The 19212-nt window shown below is 38.0% G+C and overlaps 1 protein-coding gene across 1 annotated transcript in view; it reads right to left on the reverse strand.

The window, feature by feature from the left end:
- Positions 1–6548: 6548 nt before the first annotated feature.
- LOC123524304 (nardilysin-like) overlaps positions 6549–19212 on the reverse strand; it is a 47426-nt gene continuing 34762 nt past the window's right edge. Inside the window, exons 22-31 of the mRNA XM_045302398.2 lie at positions 18776–18848; positions 17733–17860; positions 16632–16791; positions 15359–15433; positions 14627–14770; positions 13646–13782; positions 11567–11657; positions 10958–11074; positions 7952–8044; positions 6549–6765 (exon numbers count right to left, since the gene is read on the reverse strand). Coding sequence (XP_045158333.2) covers positions 6601–6765; positions 7952–8044; positions 10958–11074; positions 11567–11657; positions 13646–13782; positions 14627–14770; positions 15359–15433; positions 16632–16791; positions 17733–17860; positions 18776–18848 — 1183 coding nt within the window. The 3' untranslated portion in view covers positions 6549–6600. The remainder of the gene's footprint in view (positions 6766–7951; positions 8045–10957; positions 11075–11566; positions 11658–13645; positions 13783–14626; positions 14771–15358; positions 15434–16631; positions 16792–17732; positions 17861–18775; positions 18849–19212) is intronic.

The raw sequence follows: 19212 nt of genomic DNA on the forward strand, positions 1-19212 counted from the left end.
TTTCTCTTAGTGTGTTACTTATGCCCCCAGGTTATTTAGGCCCAACCATGTCCTGTACAAGTTTACAAATCCTTTAACCACTAGGCTAACCAGGTGGTCAATTTAACCGTTGAAATTCTAAGTAAAAAAGGGGCCATAATTCATCAAATATTGGTACCAGTTATGGCTCTCATGTCATAGGATGTGGGTGATAATGTGGAAAAAAGTTTGAATGAAATCCATTTAATAACATCAGAGTTATAGTGAAAAGGCATCTAAATTTAACTGAATTTCAAAGTAAAAAGGGGATATAATTCATAAAATATATAAGCCAGAGTTATGGACCTTGTGTCATATAATAAGAACGATGATGAGGAAGAAGTTATTGAATTACACCCATTCAATACATTGTAATAACAGAGACAGAGTGAAAGTCCTGAAATTTTAAGTTAAAGTAGAGGGATAATTCATGAAATACTGTCCCGTGTCATATGATGTGGGTGATGATGTGGAACAATTATTTCAAGTCTGTCTCAAATGACAGAGATCGTATATAGAGAGTATTGTAATATGCAGCACTCCCTGTACAAAGTAACTATAAATATGCTCTCTATCTCTAAAAATGCTTCACAGATGAAGTTTGGACACTAAAGGATGTGGTCACAGCTGTCCCTACTTGCCTATCACAGTATCTGGTTAGTCTGTCTGACCATTGTATTTAAGGGGCTGTCTAAACAGCTTGCAAGTAGAATGTAGGTCTCAAAACAAACTTAAGTCGCTCATGTAAAATTTGGTCCTGGTCTTATACCAGGCTTTACTGAGTGAACGCCAAACAAAACTGAATTACATTCCTATAAAGTTTCACATCTCTAGGGACAAGAGGGTCATTATGAACCTGGATCACTCACCTGAGTAATATGAGCTAGGCAATGATACATACCAAATATCAAAGGCCTAGGCCTTGAACTTTCAGACAAGATTTTTTTCCCTATATAAATCTATGTAAAACTTGGGACACCCTGGGTGGGGCCTCTTTAACTAAGGGGCATAATTTGAATAATCTTGGTAGAGGACCACTAGGCAATGCAACATACCAAATATCAAAAGCCTAGGCCTTCCAGTTTCAGACAAGAAGATTTTTAAAGTTTCTCCTATATATGTAAAACTATGGATCCCCAGGGAAGGGCCTCTTTTCACCCAAGGGTAATAATTTGAACAATCCTGGTAGAGGACCATAAGGCAATGCTACATACTAAACATCAAAGGCCTAGGTCTTGTGGTTTCGGACTAGAAGATTTTTAAAGTTTTTTCCTATACAAGTCTATATAAACTATGTGACCAGGCCTGGGTAGGGCAATATTTGACCTTAGGGGGCTAAATTGAACAAACTTGGTAAAGGACCAAAAGATGATGCTACATACCAAATATCAAAGCCCTAGGCCCTGCAGTTTTGGACAAGAAGAGTTTCAAAAGTTTTTCCCTATGTAAGTCTGTATTAACCATGTGACCCCTGGGGCGGGGCCATATTTGACCCTAGGGGAATACTTTGAACAAACTTGGTAGAGGACTATTTGATGATGCTACATACCAAATATTAAAGCCCTAGGCCCTGTGGTTTTGGACAAGAAGATTTTCGAAGTTTTTCCCAATATAAGTCTATATAAACCATGTGATCCGCGGGGTGGGGCCATATTGAACCCTAGGGGGTTAATTTGAACAATTTTAGAAGAGGACCACTAGATGATGTCACATATCAAAGCCCTAAGCCCTGTGATTTGGACAAAAAGATTTTCAAATTTTTTCCTATATAAGTCTATGTAAACCATATGACCCTCAGGGCAGGGCCATATTTGACCTTAGGGGGATAATTTGAATTAACCTGGTAGAGGACCATAAGATGATGCCAAATACCAAATATCAAAGCCCTAGCTACTGTGGTTTTGGACAAGAAGATTTTTGAAGGTTTTCCTTTCGGTTGCCATGGCAACCACAGTTCTGCATGGATTTCAATTCTTTGGGCAATTTTGATAGGAGGGCATCCAAGGATCATTTCTGTGAAGTTTAGTGTAAATCTGCCCAGTGGTTTTGAAGAAGAAGGTTTTTGAAATTTACAATATAGCCACATACGGAAAGTAAGCCCCGCCCCCTGGTGGCCATGTTTTTTTTACCAAAACAGAATGGCTTAGGCAATTTTGGTAGAGGGTCACCTAGAGATTATTTCTACAAAATATTTTTGAAATCTGGCTAACAGTTTCTGACAAGAAGATTTTCAAAGTTTTTCCTTTCGGTTGCCATGTCCGCATGGAATTAAATTCTTTGGGCAATTTTGGAAGGGGGTCACCCAGGGATCATTCCTGTGAAGTTTGCTGTAAATCTGCAGAGTGGTTCTAAAGAAGAAGATTTTTTTACAAATTATTGACACACGACGCACGACCGACATCAAGCAGTCTCAAAAGCTCACCTTGTCACTATGCGACAGGTGAGCGAACAAGGGTGGCAATAGGAAATCTTTAAAATATAAAATTTATTTATTTATTTGGGTTTTACGGCGCACCAACACAGTATAGGTTATATGGCGCAAACAGGACTACAAATTTTGGTTTCACATCTCATTTACATCGAAATAACAAGAGCTGTCAGTAATGGTGACAAATGCCCCCGCAGCGCCTTGACCTTTGACCTGGTGACCCCAAAGTCAATAGGGGTCGTGTACTCAATAAGTACTATCAGCATGTGAAGTTTGAAGGTCCTGGGTGCAGTGGTTCGCGAGTAAAGTGCCTTAAAGCAAAAAGTTAACACTGGCCCCTGTGACCTTGACTTTTGACCTGGTGGCCCCAAAGTCAGTAGGGTCGTGTACTCAAAAAGTACTATCAGCATGTGAAGTTTGAAGGTCCTGGGTGCAGTGGTTCGCGAGTAAAGAGCCTTCATGCAATAAATTAACATTGGCCCCTGTGACCTTGACCTTTGACCTGGTGACCCCAAAGTCAGTAGGGGTCGTGTACTCAATAAGTACTACCAGCATGTGAAGTTTGAAGGTCCTGGGTGCAGTGGTCCGCGAGTAAAGTGCCTTCTTGCAAAAAGGTAACATTGGCCCCTGTGACCTTGACCTTTGACCTGGTGACCCCAAAGTCAGTAGGGGTTGTGTACTCAATAAGTACTACCAGCATGTGAAGTTTGAAGGTCCTGGATGCAGCGGTTCGTGAGTAAAGTGCCTTCATGCAAAAAGTTAACATTGGCCCCTGTGACCTTGACCTTTGACCTGGTGACCCCAAAGTCAGTAGGGGTCGTGTACTCAATAAGTACTATCAGCATGTGAAGTTTGAAGGTCCTGTGTGCAGCGGGTCGCGAGTAAAGTGCCTTCATGCAAAAAGTTATCATTGGTGCGACGAACGGACGGACATTGTGTGACAAACAGTTGAAAACTAATATGCCTCCCTTCAGGGGCATAAAAACGAGGTATGGAATCAAAATTTGCATACCTGCTGGAATCACCGAGTTACAGCAAAACCAAGTGTTAAGACCCTATTAGTCGCCTCTTACGATCATGCAAGGGTAAGGCTGTGGTTTCAATTCTTTTATACATAGATCGTCCCAGAACCACATGGGGCAAATAAATTCTGGATAAGTTTTGTAAATTTAGTCAAAAGCTGATTTTGATAAAGTATTTCATATTTTGGATATCAGTTTTTTGGGGTTTTCTTTTTATTTCAATTTTGTCTTAATTTGTTGATGGAATTTTATAAAACTTTCTGGATACCTTACTTAGCCTAAAAACAAAAAAAAAACAATTTCTTTGTATTTTGTCACGGACCAGAATTCAACCATTACCGATAGCTAAAAAAATAATTTCACAATAATGTCGACATCTTAATGATATTAAAAGTTTAGAAAATGTTCTACTAACACCACTGAGAGACCTTTAAATTGGTGTATAATTTATATCTAGATCTTGGAACGTTAGAGCAGCAATTCACCAAAAACTGTGTTACTGACAGGGTAGTGTGTTTGTTTTGGGTTTAATGCTGTTTTTCAACAGTATTTCAGTGTAGATCAATCAGTAAGTCAAATACGTCTGAACACATATACATTCTCTTAAATCGGACAGATAGACAGACAAATGCTAATCTAAGTTTTGCAAGTGTGGAGGCACAAACCAACAGGCAAATACAACTGTTGCTAGGCAGTTTTTCAGTTTTATCTTCGTTAGCTCCCCGTCTTATAACTGAAACTGTGCTGGAGTGTTACAAGGCAGTTTTATCAAGATGTTGTAGTGCTTTCCAATTTTGACCTTTTTAAAAAATGTTCTATATAAGAGTATATATCGTTCTTGCCAATATTGACTACCGACCTAGTTTTAGACCAAAGATGGCCCGCTTACAAATTAATCTTAGATCTGATACTAACATTCTAAGTCTCATAAAGATCAGGTAGAAAATGTGGCCTATACAGTGTTAACAATGTTGTTCTATGCCTTGACCTACTGACCTAGTTTTTGATCTTAGATAACCCAGTTTAGGACTTGACCTTTACTTAATACCGCCAAACATTCTAATAAAGTTTTATTAAGACCATGTTGTTGGACTTCTAGAGAGTTAAAACTAAGTTTTTCTATGAATAGACCTAATGACCTTTATTTTGAACTTGGGTAATCCAGATCTGAAATTCACCCAGATTTCATATAGAAAAACATTCTGACAAACATTAAATTAAGCTAGTTTCAAACCTGACCTAGACTTAAAAGAGACAGACCTTGGCAAATGAAGATCAGGTGTAAAAGATGATCTCAGGAGTGTTAAACTTTTACTTATTTGACCTAGTGTTTGACAAATGTTTCAAAATCATTAGAGATTTTATCAAGGGAAATTTTCTGATCAAATTCAACTAAGATTGGGATATAATTGAGCCGCGCCATGAGAAAATCAACATAGTGGGTTTGCGACTAGCATGGATCCAGACCAGCCTGCGCATCCACACAGTCTGGTCTGGATCCATGCTGGTCGCAAACCCACTATGTTGATTTTCTCATGGCGCGGCTCAATTGTGCCCTGTAGAGTGCTGATGGTGGACAAAATAGCTTAATCTGAGCACACTGTCTGACCAGTATTTTAAAGTTATTATACACCATAGCCAATAAATAACAAGTGCCAACTAGTTGTCACAGAAGTGACGAATTATAACCCCACAATATGGCCTTGTTACAGAACTAAGCCAATGTCAAAGCCGAACTTGCTTGACCTTTGACCTCAAAATCTATAGAGGTTATCTGCAGGTCATGGTCAACCTACCAAGAAGTTTCATGATCCTCGTCCCAAACGTTCTCAAGTAATTATCTAGAAAAGGTTTAAATGTCCCAGATCACTCTGACCTTTGGAGCTCAAAATCTATACAGGTCATCTGCTGGTCATGACCAACCTCCCTCTTAAGTTTTGTGATCCTAGTCCCAAGTGTTCTGAAGTTATTGTCCGAAAACCTTTTAAATGTTCCGGGTCGCTGTGACCTTGACCTGTGACCTACCAACCTCAAAATCATTAGGGTTATCTGCTGGTCATAACCAACCTCCCTATCAATTTTCATGATCCTAGGCCCAAGCGTTCTCAAGTCATCATCCTGAAACCGTTTAACTGTTTTGTGTTATTGTGACCTTGACCTTTGACCTAATAACCTCAAAGTGGCACCTGACCTGTATTTTATCATGTTACACCTGTGTACAAAAATTTATGATTCTAGACCCAAGCGTTCTCAAGTTATCATCCGGAAACCGTTTAACTTTTCAGAGTAACTGTGACCTTGACCTTTGACCTACTGACCTAAAATTCGAACCTGACCTGTATTTCATGATGTTACACCTGTATACTAACATTTATGACCCTAGGCTCAAGTGTTCTCAAGTTATCACCCGGTCACTGTGACCTTGACCTTTGACTTACTGACCCCAAAGTCAAATCTGACCTTGTTTTCTGATGTTACACCTGTGTACCAAAAATTATCTAAATTGGTCAAGCCTTTAATGAGTTATCATCCCGAAACCATGAAAACCAACAGACTGACAGACAAGCTCACTCCTATATACCCAACCAAACTTCGTTTTGTGGGGGTATAATTATCCAAACAGATGTGGAACTGTTTTGCCAAAATCAAAGCAGCTTCAGAAAAAGTCTTAATCTGGAACAGGGTTTTCCCAAATCAGTGTATGTACACTTATTCCCCGATTTGTTATCGAAACTTTTAATTTAAAAGTTTAACCTTTAATACATCAAATATTTCTTTGAACTGATAAGCAAAACCGATACTATTTACTATAGACAGATACCGGTATGTTAACATCATTATGTAATGGATTTATAAAATCAGGTTGAATTTGTGTTTGTGTGCGAGTTTAATATTTAGACATATTTCAATGCTACATAGTGCAATCTATTTATAGAATGGTTTGTTTGTACCCACAGCGTGTGCATGAATCTTGGAAATACCAGACGTAAACCGAGTTCCAGAGTAAATCTATTACTTCCTTCACCTTTATTTCAAAACTGTTCTCTTTACTAATCCGAGAAAACAGACAAAAGCTGATATATGTTTGAATAAAAATTTATTTTGTAATAAATAGCTAACAAAAGGTCAGTATCAAGAAACCACTTTGGTGTGTGGAAGTTGCTTGCAGGACTGTTTGAAGGACTCTATATCATCTATAGGTAGGGACTGACTCTGCTCCGGGTCCCTCAGACACTTGACAGTATGATCAGTTTCATCTGAAAGCTTGTTAGAAGCGTTCTCCTGGCAACCAATTACCTATGGAATATATTTACAAATCACAGTTTCAAAATATATGACAAATCTCTGATAATAGATTAACTTAAACATGAAATAAAAACATGAGGGTCACGATGACCCTGGATCGCTCACCTGAGTAATGTGAGCTACATAGACAAGTGTAAGAGGTCAGGTAAGAAAGTCAAATATAAGTAAGCATTGGAATCTTTTCCCAGTTGTGTGAACATATTTCAAATGTCAAACTGATGCTAAAATATGAAGAAAGTAGGTCAGTAGGTCACATTCATGGTCACTAAAAGTCAGTTTTAAGATCAGTGTGCAAAACTGTGTTTTTCGTCCAAATTTCAAGGCTTATCTTAAAAAACAAGAAAGTAGGTCAATAGGTCAAGGTCACTTATTACTTGGGGGTCATCAGGTAATTATAATTAAACAGTCTAGGAAATATAATCATATTATTTTTGAAGTTTTTTCCTAAATAACTCATAACAACAAGTGACCCCACCCCGGGCGGGGCCTCTTTTCAGCCCAGGGACATAAAAGGCATTGCTACATAACAAATATCAAAGGCCTAGACCTTGAACTTCCTGACAATAAAATTTTTAAAGTTTTTCCCTATATAAGTCTATATAAAACTTGAAACCCCAAGAGGCGGAGCCTCTTTTCACCCCAGGAGCATAATTTAAACAATCTCCATGGAGGACCATTAGATGATGTTGCATGCCATATATCGAGACTCTACGCCTTGCAGTTTTGGACAAGAAGATTTTTTAAGTCTTTCCTTTCAGTTGCCATGGCAACCAGAGTTCTGTGTGGAATTCAATTCTTTGAATAATTTCAAAAGGGGGCCACCCAAGGCTCATTCCTGTGAAGTTTGGTGTAAATCTGCCCAGTGGTTTTCAAGAAGATTTTTTTTAGAAATTATTGACGGATGGACGACACATGACAGACATCAAGCGGTCAAAAAGCTCACCATGAGCCTTTGGCTCAGATGAGCTAAAAATAACTTAAGTACACATGAAAATCTACATAGCTTTAACTGGTAACACTTTTAAACAGACTACAAAAGGATTTCTTGCTAAATGTCATTTAAAGACCTTCCTTTTGTTTGTATCAACTCAGATAAATTAAACCTAAACTAACACGAACACAAAGTCAGTAAACCAGTCTTATTTAATTACCAAAGTCCATATAAATGTACAAATACCTGAAAACTGATTTTTCTCTGTTTTTCTCCCAAGTATTCCTCAGTATACCAATCTTGTAATGTCTTTAAGGTCAATGTCTTCAGAATGGCTACCTAAAATCGATTTGCAAAAATTATCTACATATAGATGAAACTATCAGTGCTATAAGATTAAAAGGGAAATCACTCTACAATTTCAGTTCAAATGAAAAAAAAAGTCAGCTGCAAATTTTCCACATCATAAAAATAATATATGTTACATTACATCTGAGAAGTCTTTAAAGGTTTACAAGTTCAGAGGACAAAAGAGGGTTAACTAGAAAATGCTTTTGTAAAAAAGCTCATGTCTCCCCCAATGCAAAGTCCTATAGGCAAGAAGTCAATAGGGGTCAGGAGCAAAAGTCAAAGAGACACTGATGGTTGGCTGCAATAGGGATCATCTACTTGGCATGTCCAATCATCCCGCTAAATTTCAACACTCTTGGCCTAGTGGTTCTCAAGTCACTGTTCAGGCTTCTGTGACCTTGACCTTTGATCAAGTGACCTCAAAATAAATAGGGGTCATCTACTCTGCAAGTCCAATCATCCTATTAAGTTTCAACATTGTAGGTCATGTGGTTCTCAAGTTATTTCCAAAAAATGATTTTACATGAACAGGCCACTGTGGCCTTGACCTTTAATAGACTGACCCCAAAATCAATAGGGGTCATCTACTCTGCATGTTCAATCATCCTATGAAGTTTCAACATTCTGGGTCAAGTGGTTCTCAAGTTATTGATCGGAACTGGTTATCAATGTTCAGGCCCCTGTGACCTTGACCTTTAACGGAGTGACCCTAAAAACAATAGGGGTCATTTACTCTGCATGAACAATCATCATATGAAGTTTCAACATTGTGGGTCGAGAGGTTCTCAAGTTATTGATTGGAAATGGTTTTCCATGTTCAGGCCTCTGTGGCCTTGACCTTTAACAGAGTGACCCTAAAATCATTAGGGGTCATCTACTCTGTATGACCAATCATCCTATGAAATTTCATCATTCTGGGTAAAGTGGTTCTCAAGTTACTGACCGGAAATGGTTTTCATTGTTCAGGCCCCTGTGACCTTGACCTTTCACAGAGTGACCCCAAAATCGTTAGGGGTCATCTACTCTGCATGACCAATCATCCTATTAAGTTTTAACATTCTGGGTCAAGTGGTTCTCAAGTTACTGACCGGAAATGGTTTTCAATGTTCAGGCCCCTGTGACCTTGACCTTTAATGGAGTGACCCCAAAATCGATAGGGGTCATCTACTTTGCATGTACAATCATCCTATGAAGTTTCAACATTCTGGGTCAAGTGGTTCTCTAGTTATTGATCGGAAATGGTTTTCCATGTTCAGGCCCCTGTGACCTTGACCTTTGACAGAGTGACCCCAAAATCAATAGGGGTCATCTACTCTTCATGATCAATCATCATATGAAGTTTCAACATTCTGGGTCAAGTGGTTCTCAAGTTACTGACCGGAAATGGTTTGCAATGTTCAGGCCCCTGTGACCTTGACCTTTAATGGAGTGACCCCAAAATGGATAGGGGTCATCTACTCTGCATGTACAATCATCCTATGAAGTTTCAACATTCTTGGTCAAGTGGTTCTCTAGTTATTGATCGGAAATGGTTTTCCATGTTCAGGCCCCTGTGACCTTGACCTTTGACAGAGTGACCCCAAAATCAATAGGGGTCATCTACTCTTCATGACCAATCATCCTATGAAGTTTCAACATTCTGGATCAAGTGGTTCTCTAGTTATTGATCGGAAATGGTTTTCCATGTTCAGGCCCCTGTGACCTTGACCTTTGATGGAGTGACCCCAAAATCAATAGGGGTCATCTACTCTTTATGACCAATCATCCTACGAAGTTTCAACATTCTGGGTCAAGTGGTTCTCTAGTTATTGATCGGAAATGGTTTTCAATGTTCAGGCCCCTGTGACCTTGACCTTTAACGGAGTGACCCCAAAAACAATAGGGGTCGTCTACTCCAGCAGCCCTACAACCCTATGAAGTTTGAAGGTTCTAGGTCAAATGGTTCTCCAGTTATTGCTCGGAAATGAAGTGTGACATACGGACGGACGGAAGGACAGACGGACAGGGCAAAAACAATATGTCTCCTGGGGGAGACATAAAAATATGAACAAACTGACAGACACATACGCACAGACAGAAAATGAGTATGTGCAGTGCTTAAAACAGAACTGTGGTAACCAAATGGTCAGTCTGCATAATATTTTATTTTAACAATTTACCAAAGGACTAGCAATTATGGCCCCTTCAAGACTCCTTTCTTCATATACATGTATACATCATCCCATGATTTTTTTTTGATATATCTGCACAGCCCATTTACATATAAAACAAGCAAACTCAGTCAATTTATATCTCCTTCCAAATAGGTTGTTTTCATTAATGAGCAAGATTATATTTTGAAAGATACAAAATTTGCAGATATACAAATGTTAGGTATAATATTACTGTGCTATGGCTTGTTGGTTCCTATTTTCTTACAAAATCAAGGGGAAAAACTCTGTCCTATAATGATCTATATTTGCATTGTTTCATGACAATCCTTCAATGGACAACTACATCTGTATTTAGGGATTTTCACACAATTAAAGGGAGTTTTCTAATTAATTTTGCTAATTAATAATTATATGAAGTTTGGTGATTCTAGCTAGAATACTTTTTGAATTATTTTAAGCATTTTCTTTTTTTTAAACCATATCAAAAAGAAAAACTATGCCTTTACTGGGGATAATACTAAATGTGATCAAAGGCAATGTACTAATTAATAATTATGTGAGGTTTGGTGATTCTAACAAAAATAATTTTTGAATTACAAGCATATTCCATTTTGGACAGAGGGACGGACAGAAGCATGGACGAACAGCCAGACTGACAGCGTCAAAACAATGTATTCAGTGTAACAGAAGACAGTAAAATTTGTTAACAAGTGTAACAGTATGATAACCTGTCTCCTAGGTAACTTACCTCTTTCTCTAGCCTATCAAAGACGTAAGTTTGTTCCACAATCTCTCTCCAGTGTCGGGCAGCCTCTTCCTCTAGGTGTGTGTCCTCTGTTCTCTTCAAGGTAATCTCGGAGTCTATCTGTAAAGTCAAGGATCATAAATGGTAGTATGCCTCAACAGTTCTTCAAATCTCAACTTCCTCAAAAAACTCCTCAATTATACAATGCTGGGACAGACCGTAAAAATGATATATTGTGCTTATCTGCAGTTCATAATGACCATGCATATGATTTTTCAGTGGACCCCTTTAAAAATGTCAAAGTAGTTTACAACAGAATTGGTCTTTATAAAGTGAACAACCAATATACCAACCATTTGTAAGATGGTTCCTTAATGCCCCTGAAGCTTTTCTTTTACGACTTTAAAAAAAGCCAGCAAATTTTCTATACAATGTAACATAAATACAAATATATCTGGAAAATTGCTGAATTCCTCCTCAACAAAATTCAGACCAGATAACTGCTTATCAGCAAATGTTTTTTGTTTTTTTTGCCAATTCCCTCCACACACTGCAGGTAAAACTGTTAAGAGTACAAGCAGTATAATACAGAGAGTATAAAATCACATTTACCAAGGTATCAAATTCTTCCTGTGTCATGCTGTAGAGAATCTCTTTCATCTCCAGAAGAAATTTCTCAATCTGCTCATCCACATACTGCATACTGAAAAATATATTTTCAGATAAAAAGTTCTTTACTTTGTAGAACTGTTATAGCACATAATTAGCTAGTAAATGACTTAAAATTACCCTATTAAAATGGACTTCAACTTTTCTTAACATAAATATCTATAAAATAAGATCTGATAAAATATAACTGCCAGCCATTTACACTTGCCAGAATCTTATTTTACTTGTGAAATTATCTTGTCATGTTGTATTTTAGGTCATGTGGCAACTGTGTTTTTAGGCACATGCTGACAGACAAATGACTGGCCTTCTATAAACAACTGGATAGTTTTCTCTGATGAAAATTGTCTATATTCACCATGTGAGTTTTGAATCAACAGTGGTGAGGAGCATGTCAAATAAAAACATTACAATAACTAGAAAATGCTTTTGTAAAAAAGCGCATGTCTCCCCCAATGCAAAGTCCTATAGGCAAGAAGTCAGTAGAGGTCAAGAGCGAAAGTCGAAGAGACACTGATGGTTAGCTGCAATAGGGATCATCTACTTGGCATGTCCAGTCATCACGCTAAATTTCAACACTCTTGGCCTAGTGGTTCTCAAGTCACTGTTCAGGCTCCTGTGACCTTGACCTTTGATCAAGTGACCTCAAAATAAATAGGGGTCATCTACTCTGTATGTCCAATCATTCTATTAAGTTTCAACATTGTAGGTCAAGTGGTTCTCAAGTTATTTCCAAAAAATGATTTTACATGAACAGGCCACTGTGACCTTGACCTTTAATAGACTGACCCCAAAATCAATAGGGGTCATCTACTCTGCATGTTTAATCATCCTATGAAGTTTCAACATTCTGGGTCAAGTGGTTCTCAAGTTATTGATCGGAACTGGTTATCAATGTTCAGGCCCCTGTGACCTTGTCCTTTAATGGAGTGACCCCAAAAACAATAGGGGTCATTTACTCTGCATGAACAATCATCCTATGAAGTTTCAACATTCTGGGTCGAGAGGTTCTCAAGTTATTAATTGGAAATGGTTTTCCATGTTCAGGCCCCTGTGGCCTTGACTTTTAACAGAGTGACCCTAAAGTCGTTAGGGGTCATCTACTCTGCATGACCAATCATCCTATGAAGTTTCATCATTCTGGGTCAAATGGTTCTCAAGTTACTGACCGGAAATAGTTTTCAATGTTCGGGCCCCTGTGACCTTGACCTTTCACAGAGTGACCCCAAAATCGATAGGGGTCATCTACTCTTCATGACCAATCATCCTATGAAGTTTCAACATTCTGGGTCAAGTGGTTCTCAAGTTATTGATCGGAAATGGTTTTCAATGTTCAGGCCCCTGTGACCTTGACCTTTGATGGAGTGACCCCAAAATCAATAGGGGTCATCTACTCTTCATGACCAATCATCCTATGAAGTTTCAACATTCTGGGTCAAGTGGTTCTCAAGTTATTGATCGGAAATGGTTTTCAATGTTCAGGCCCCTGTGACCTTGACCTTTGACGGAGTGACCCCAAAATCAATAGGGGTCATCTACTCTTCATGACCAATCATCCTATGAAGTTTCAACATTCTGGGTCAAATGGTTCTCTAGTTATTGATCCGAAATGGTTTTCAATGTTCAGGCCCCTGTGACCTTGACCTTTGACGGAGTGACCCCAAAATCAATAGGGGTCATCTACTCTTCATGACCAATCATCCTATGAAGTTTCAACACTCTGGGTCAAGCGGTTCACTAGTTATTGATCGGAAATGGTTTTCAATGTTCAGGCCCCTGTGACCTTGACCTTTGACGGAGTGACCCCAAAAACAATAGGGGTTGTCTACTGCAGCAGCCCTACAACCCTATGAAGTTTGAAGGTTCTAGGTCAAATGGTTCTCCAGTTATTGCTCGGAAATGAAGTGTGACGTACGTACGGACGGACAGACGGACGGACAGGGCAAAAACAATATGTCTCCTGGGGGAGACATAATTACACACAAAATTTTCAAATTTTTTATAAAAGCGTGAAAGTCTTACCTGAATTTCTGAGCCTTGCATTCTACACATATGCCGAGGGCAATAATTCCACAAGTCAGATGGTTTATACAACTCACACTGTAACCCAGCTGTTGTTTTGTACGTAATGTGTTGAAACATGGCTCTGTCATACGAGTCTGAAAAAATATAATAAACAAATAACGCATGGCACTGTGGTCTAAATGGAAGTTAATTGCTGAGGTACATATACAAGCTTATATTAGATGGAATATTTGACTCAAACTTTTGTAGTCAAGACAAGGTAAAGTCTATTTGACATTTCCTCTTGAGAGCGACAATCCAACGATGAATTCAAACCATATATGAGCCACACCATGAGAAAACCAACATAGTGCGTTTGCGACCAGCATGGATCCAAACCAACCTGCGCATCTGGTCAGGATCCATGCTGATCGCTAATGGTTTCTCTAATTACATTCTTTGAAAGCGAACAGCATGGATCCTGACCAGACTGCGCAGGCTGGTCTGGATCCATGCTGGTCGCAAATGCACTATGTTGGTTTTCTCATGGCGTGGCTCATATATATATATATATATATATATATATACTCCTTTGTCAAATTAATTGTTTATGGTAGAGGACCAGTAATGACTATCGGCAAATTATGTATTCTCAGTATGTGGTTTCAGCATTTTCGGGGGGGGGGGGGGGGGGGGGGGGGGGGGGGTTATGGAAAGTAATGACTGTGCATGTTGACTACTTTACATCCAAAGAATGCAGAATTCCCTACAAAGAATATGTAATCACACAGAAATTACAGAGCATTATAATTATGGTTCCACTATCTTAAATGTATATGACCAAATTCTACCTTACAGTATGAAAGTAATAAAGTTAAATCATGCTCTTGGCCATATATACTATAGAAACAGAATTTGTCAACATGCTGTAATTGGCCAATTAAATAATGAATTAAGTTACTAAAACAGTCATATTCTGAATGAATGAAAATCACTTACACAAAGAACTTCATTGAGACAGCATCTCAACAAAGAACCAGGTTGACTCTGGTAATAATTGTGTACACATGACATTGTATCCTCTGGATTAAAACTCTTGATCTGACAGTACAGCTTCTCTGCTGGTACTGCCAATAAATTGTTCTGTAATACAACAAAGAGACATGCTTTCATTCTGACACAGATTAATTTGCTAAAAAATCCTTGGAAACATGAAAAGCTCATTCTGGATGTGGATTTTACACTGAATCTATTTCAAAAATTCAATGAATTATAATTTATAAAAAAAATAAGCAAAACAAAACATATCATATTTAAGTCTCTTCTAAAAATCCCCGACTCCGCAACTCATTTATCATGGTCTCTCCTTACAGTAAAGAAACCCCTGCCATCACTAACATTTTTATCAAAATTTTGATTAGTCATTTTATTCATTATCTGAGATAAGATTTCAATCATTGAAATTGTTTTGATTATATTTCAAAGATCTAAGGCTACTGTTTCCGATTAAATGAAGAAATAAAGTTGAAAATAAGAAAATATTTGAATTTCTTGTCAACGATCATGTCGTTGTACTTGTGACAGAAACTATTAATATAGTGCTACTGAAGGAAATAACTGCCAGAAGCTTTCTCATTTATGTAAGAAAAAGGTCAAAAACAAAATTACCATTACAGGAATTGAACAGAAAATCTTTCTAACTTAGTCCTAGTCACTGATAGAAGTACCAACCTGAAGAACTGTTTCGTCAACAGTTTTCTGGCAGTTCAGTTTGGATAGCACCTCATTATTCATTGCAACCACCTCCTGTAAAACATTGGACTGTTAAATTGTTATGAGGCATATACAATATATTTACCCTGAAATAAAATATCACCTGGAGCTGTGCATTCTGCGTCCTACGAAACAATTCTTTTCCTGATTAAAAGATCTTCTTTATGCATGCCTACTGACTACTGAAATATTCTGTATTTGAGTCGCACCATGAGAAAACAAAACATAGTGCATTTGCGACCAGCATGGATCCAGACCAGCCTGCGCAGTCTGGTCAGGATCCATGCTGTTTGCTAACAGTTTTTCTAATTCCAACAGACTTTAAAAGCGAACAGCATGGATCCTGGCCAGACTGTGCAGATGCGCAGGCTGGTCTGGAACCATGCTGGTCGCAAACACACTATGTTGGTTTTCTCATGGCACGGCTAATTTTATAAATTTGAATTTTAATCTCAGATGAGTTTTTTTTTTGTTTGCTGTTTGTTCAAATCTGTTTATTTCAGCACTCTGCTAACCTTACCAGAGTTCTTGGATTCAAAGTGGAATGAATTCATACATACTGTACCTTTGTTCAAATGTTCATTTACAGACCTGCACCTAAGATCTTAACTGGCGTACTAACTTTTAATTAAATTAAAACATTACATCCCCCTTCAGTGGATTTAAAATATAGTCTGAACAAAAGAAAATTACGGTAAGTACAGAAATGGATATAATTAAAAAATAGTCTAGACAGAGTTATGGTTCTTCTATGTTGCAATTCATCTCGGTGCCAGTTATCATTAAGTCTAATCTGATTTTATTCCTTTAAGCAGTTTTAAATTTATCTATTTATTTTGTTGGGTTTAATGTCACACTGAGACAATTATAAGTCATATGGCGACTTTCCAGCTTGTGAAGGAAGACCCCAGGTGCCCCTCGGCGCATTATCTTATCACGAGCAGGCACCTGGATAGAACCACTGACCTTCCATAAGCCAGCTGGATGGCTTCCTCACATGAAGCATTCAATGCCTCGTGTGCAGCTGGAACCCAGATCAATGAGGGGCAAGTGATTTGAAGTCAGCGACCTTAACCACTCGGCCACAGAGGCCCCTTAAGCCATTTTAAAAGTTATTGTTCAGACGATTAAGAAGAGATGGACAGAACAGAGGAAAAGATAGATGGACAGAAGACTGCATTATTACATCCCACTATCACTTTTGTGGCCTTTATTTTTATTGAACACACACCTGTTTAGTGAAGTTTCCAATAACAAGAGATTCGGTAAATATTTGTTCAAGGAACAGACTGACTAGACGCATGAGTTCCGGCTTTGTAAGGTCATCAACAATCCTGTACTTGTCGGCATGGGACCAGTAACGCTTCTCTGTCACCAACCAACGTAAAACCCTGAAATGTTACCATAATAACAACTTGTTACCAGAGTTAAACAGGCATCAAACAAAATGGTCCCTGTTTAAATTCTATAATTGATGTGTCATAAGCTCTTTTCATAATCTATTGGCTTCACTTACTGACACAGAGTTGTGTAAGCCAAATCTATCTAATTATCAATGTCAATTCAACTAATGCCAGAGCAATAGATTCCTAACCTTGATGTTGCTGCTCTGAACCCGATAATAAACCATATTTTAAAATACAGTGTATGTTACAAGTGAATGAAGAACTCAATAACCATGGTTAACCCAATGCTGCAATGACCTGTTACAACAATATTACAAGCTAAACAGGTTTTAACTATACAAAAAGGTTAATATGTCTGTTAATAAAGAATAAATGCATCTGATAATCAACACCTAAGTCCAAAGAATTTATACCAACAACACTTTTTGGGAGACATTTGTTGGATATTAAGTCATATACTATTAGACTCTATCTGCAATTTATATATTGGTCCAAAAAGTCCATACCAGGCTTTTTCACGTAATAAGCTTTATTTTGCAAAAGTCAGATATAATTTATTTGTAAAGTCTACCTAGCTTAAATGATATAGAGGGACCCCAGGTACCCCTGTAGACATTATTTCAGGCATGGGTGGATGGTTGGTATATCTATTGACCTTCTTCAAGCCAGCTTGATGACTTTCTCACATAAGAGCCTAAGCAGGGCTCAAACCTAAAGTGGTGAAAGGTAAGTGATTCTAACTAAGTCAACGACTGTTACCACATGACCACTGATGTTCCTTTGGGAAACAATTCTAGTAAAACATGTGACTGCTTTACATTCATCTGTTGTACTGTTCACAAATATTAGAGAAAATTAAGCCATCATTAAACATTAATATATACTATGTACAGTATCTAGAAGATGGCAATAAAGTTCTGGTTTACCTTGCAGCACTAGAGGGCTTCATAATTTCATTATGGTATGTTTTCTTCAGTTCAGCTTTCATTGCATCAAAGAGGTCGTCAGAGCATGAGAAATTCAAAATCAAGTCAAATGTTAGCAGCAGCACCTCCTGAAAGATAAAGTTAGCAGTATAACTTCTGGTACATAGTTAGCAAAAGTTCCTCTTGTAAGATATGTCAGCAGTAGCACCTCCTGAAAGATAAAGTTAGCAGTAGCAATTCCTGCAAGATAAAGTTAGCAGTAGCACCTCCTGAAAGATAAAGTTAGCAGTAGCACCTCCTGAAAGGTCAAGTTAGTAGTAGCACCTCCTGAAAGATAAAGTTAGCAGTAGCACCTCCTGAAAGATAAAGTTAGCAGTAGCACCTCCTGAAAGATAAAGTTAGCAGTAGCACCTCCTGAAAGATAAAGTTAGCAGTAGCAATTCCTGCAAGATAAAGTTAGCAGTAGCACCTCCTGAAAGATAAAGTTAACAGAAGCACCTCCTGAAAGGTCAAGTTAGCAGTAGCACCTCCTGAAAGATAAAGGTAGCAGTAGCACCTCCTGAAAGATAAAGTTAGCAGTAGCAATTCCTGAAAGATAAAGTTAGCAGTAGCACCTCCTGAAAGATAAAACTAGCAGCAGCACCTCCTGAAAGATAAAGTTAGCAGTAGCACCTCCTGAAAGATAAAGTTAACAGAAGCACCTCCTGAAAGGTCAAGTTAGTAGTAGAACTGCCTGTAACATAGTTAACAGCACCACCTCCTGTAAGGATATAATAGTTAAATTGTGTACATAGACCCTAAACCCCTTCCACCAAGAATAAAGAAATTTCATGGACAGAAATTCTCAATAAAATATATGTTATAATTAATCTCTGAACAGACCTATTTAGTCTTGTTTTGTTGGTTTTCAAATCATGCCAAAACCATCTAAGTCCTACAGCGACTTTCAAGTTCAAAAAGTGTAGAAAGATCCCTGGTGCTGCTCCCACTGAAACAACTCCAGTACAAATATTTTATCTCATGAGTACAACTTCTTCACATACCTGTATTTTATGGTTAAACCCATCCACTTCCACCACCAAACCAGTCTGGGTAGGATCACAGCTACATCCAATTCTGCAAGCAAAAGAGAACAAAATAGTATTCTTTTATCTTCTTCTGATAAAGATGCTATAAACAAGGCGTTTTTTTTTTTTACAGTTTTAGCAAACACTTTTCAAGTGTAAACAATCTTTTTAGACAATAACTAAATTATATTCTTAAGATATTTTTCTTTCTTTTCTACAAATATACTTCAAAACCTTTGTACCTCTGGCAGGCATTTAGTATGTAAGCAGATTCTGTGAACCCTTGAAAAACTTGTCAACCTCAGGTAATGTTATATTTCTTGAGTTCACAATTTCTTATAACATGATCAAAATGCATGTGATATCTATATGAAGTCACATACAGTGAAACACCACTCACTACAGCATCAATA

The sequence above is a fragment of the Mercenaria mercenaria genome, chromosome 3 (assembly GCF_021730395.1).
Source record: "Mercenaria mercenaria strain notata chromosome 3, MADL_Memer_1, whole genome shotgun sequence".
In the NCBI taxonomy this organism is placed as follows: Eukaryota; Metazoa; Mollusca; class Bivalvia; order Venerida; family Veneridae; genus Mercenaria; species Mercenaria mercenaria.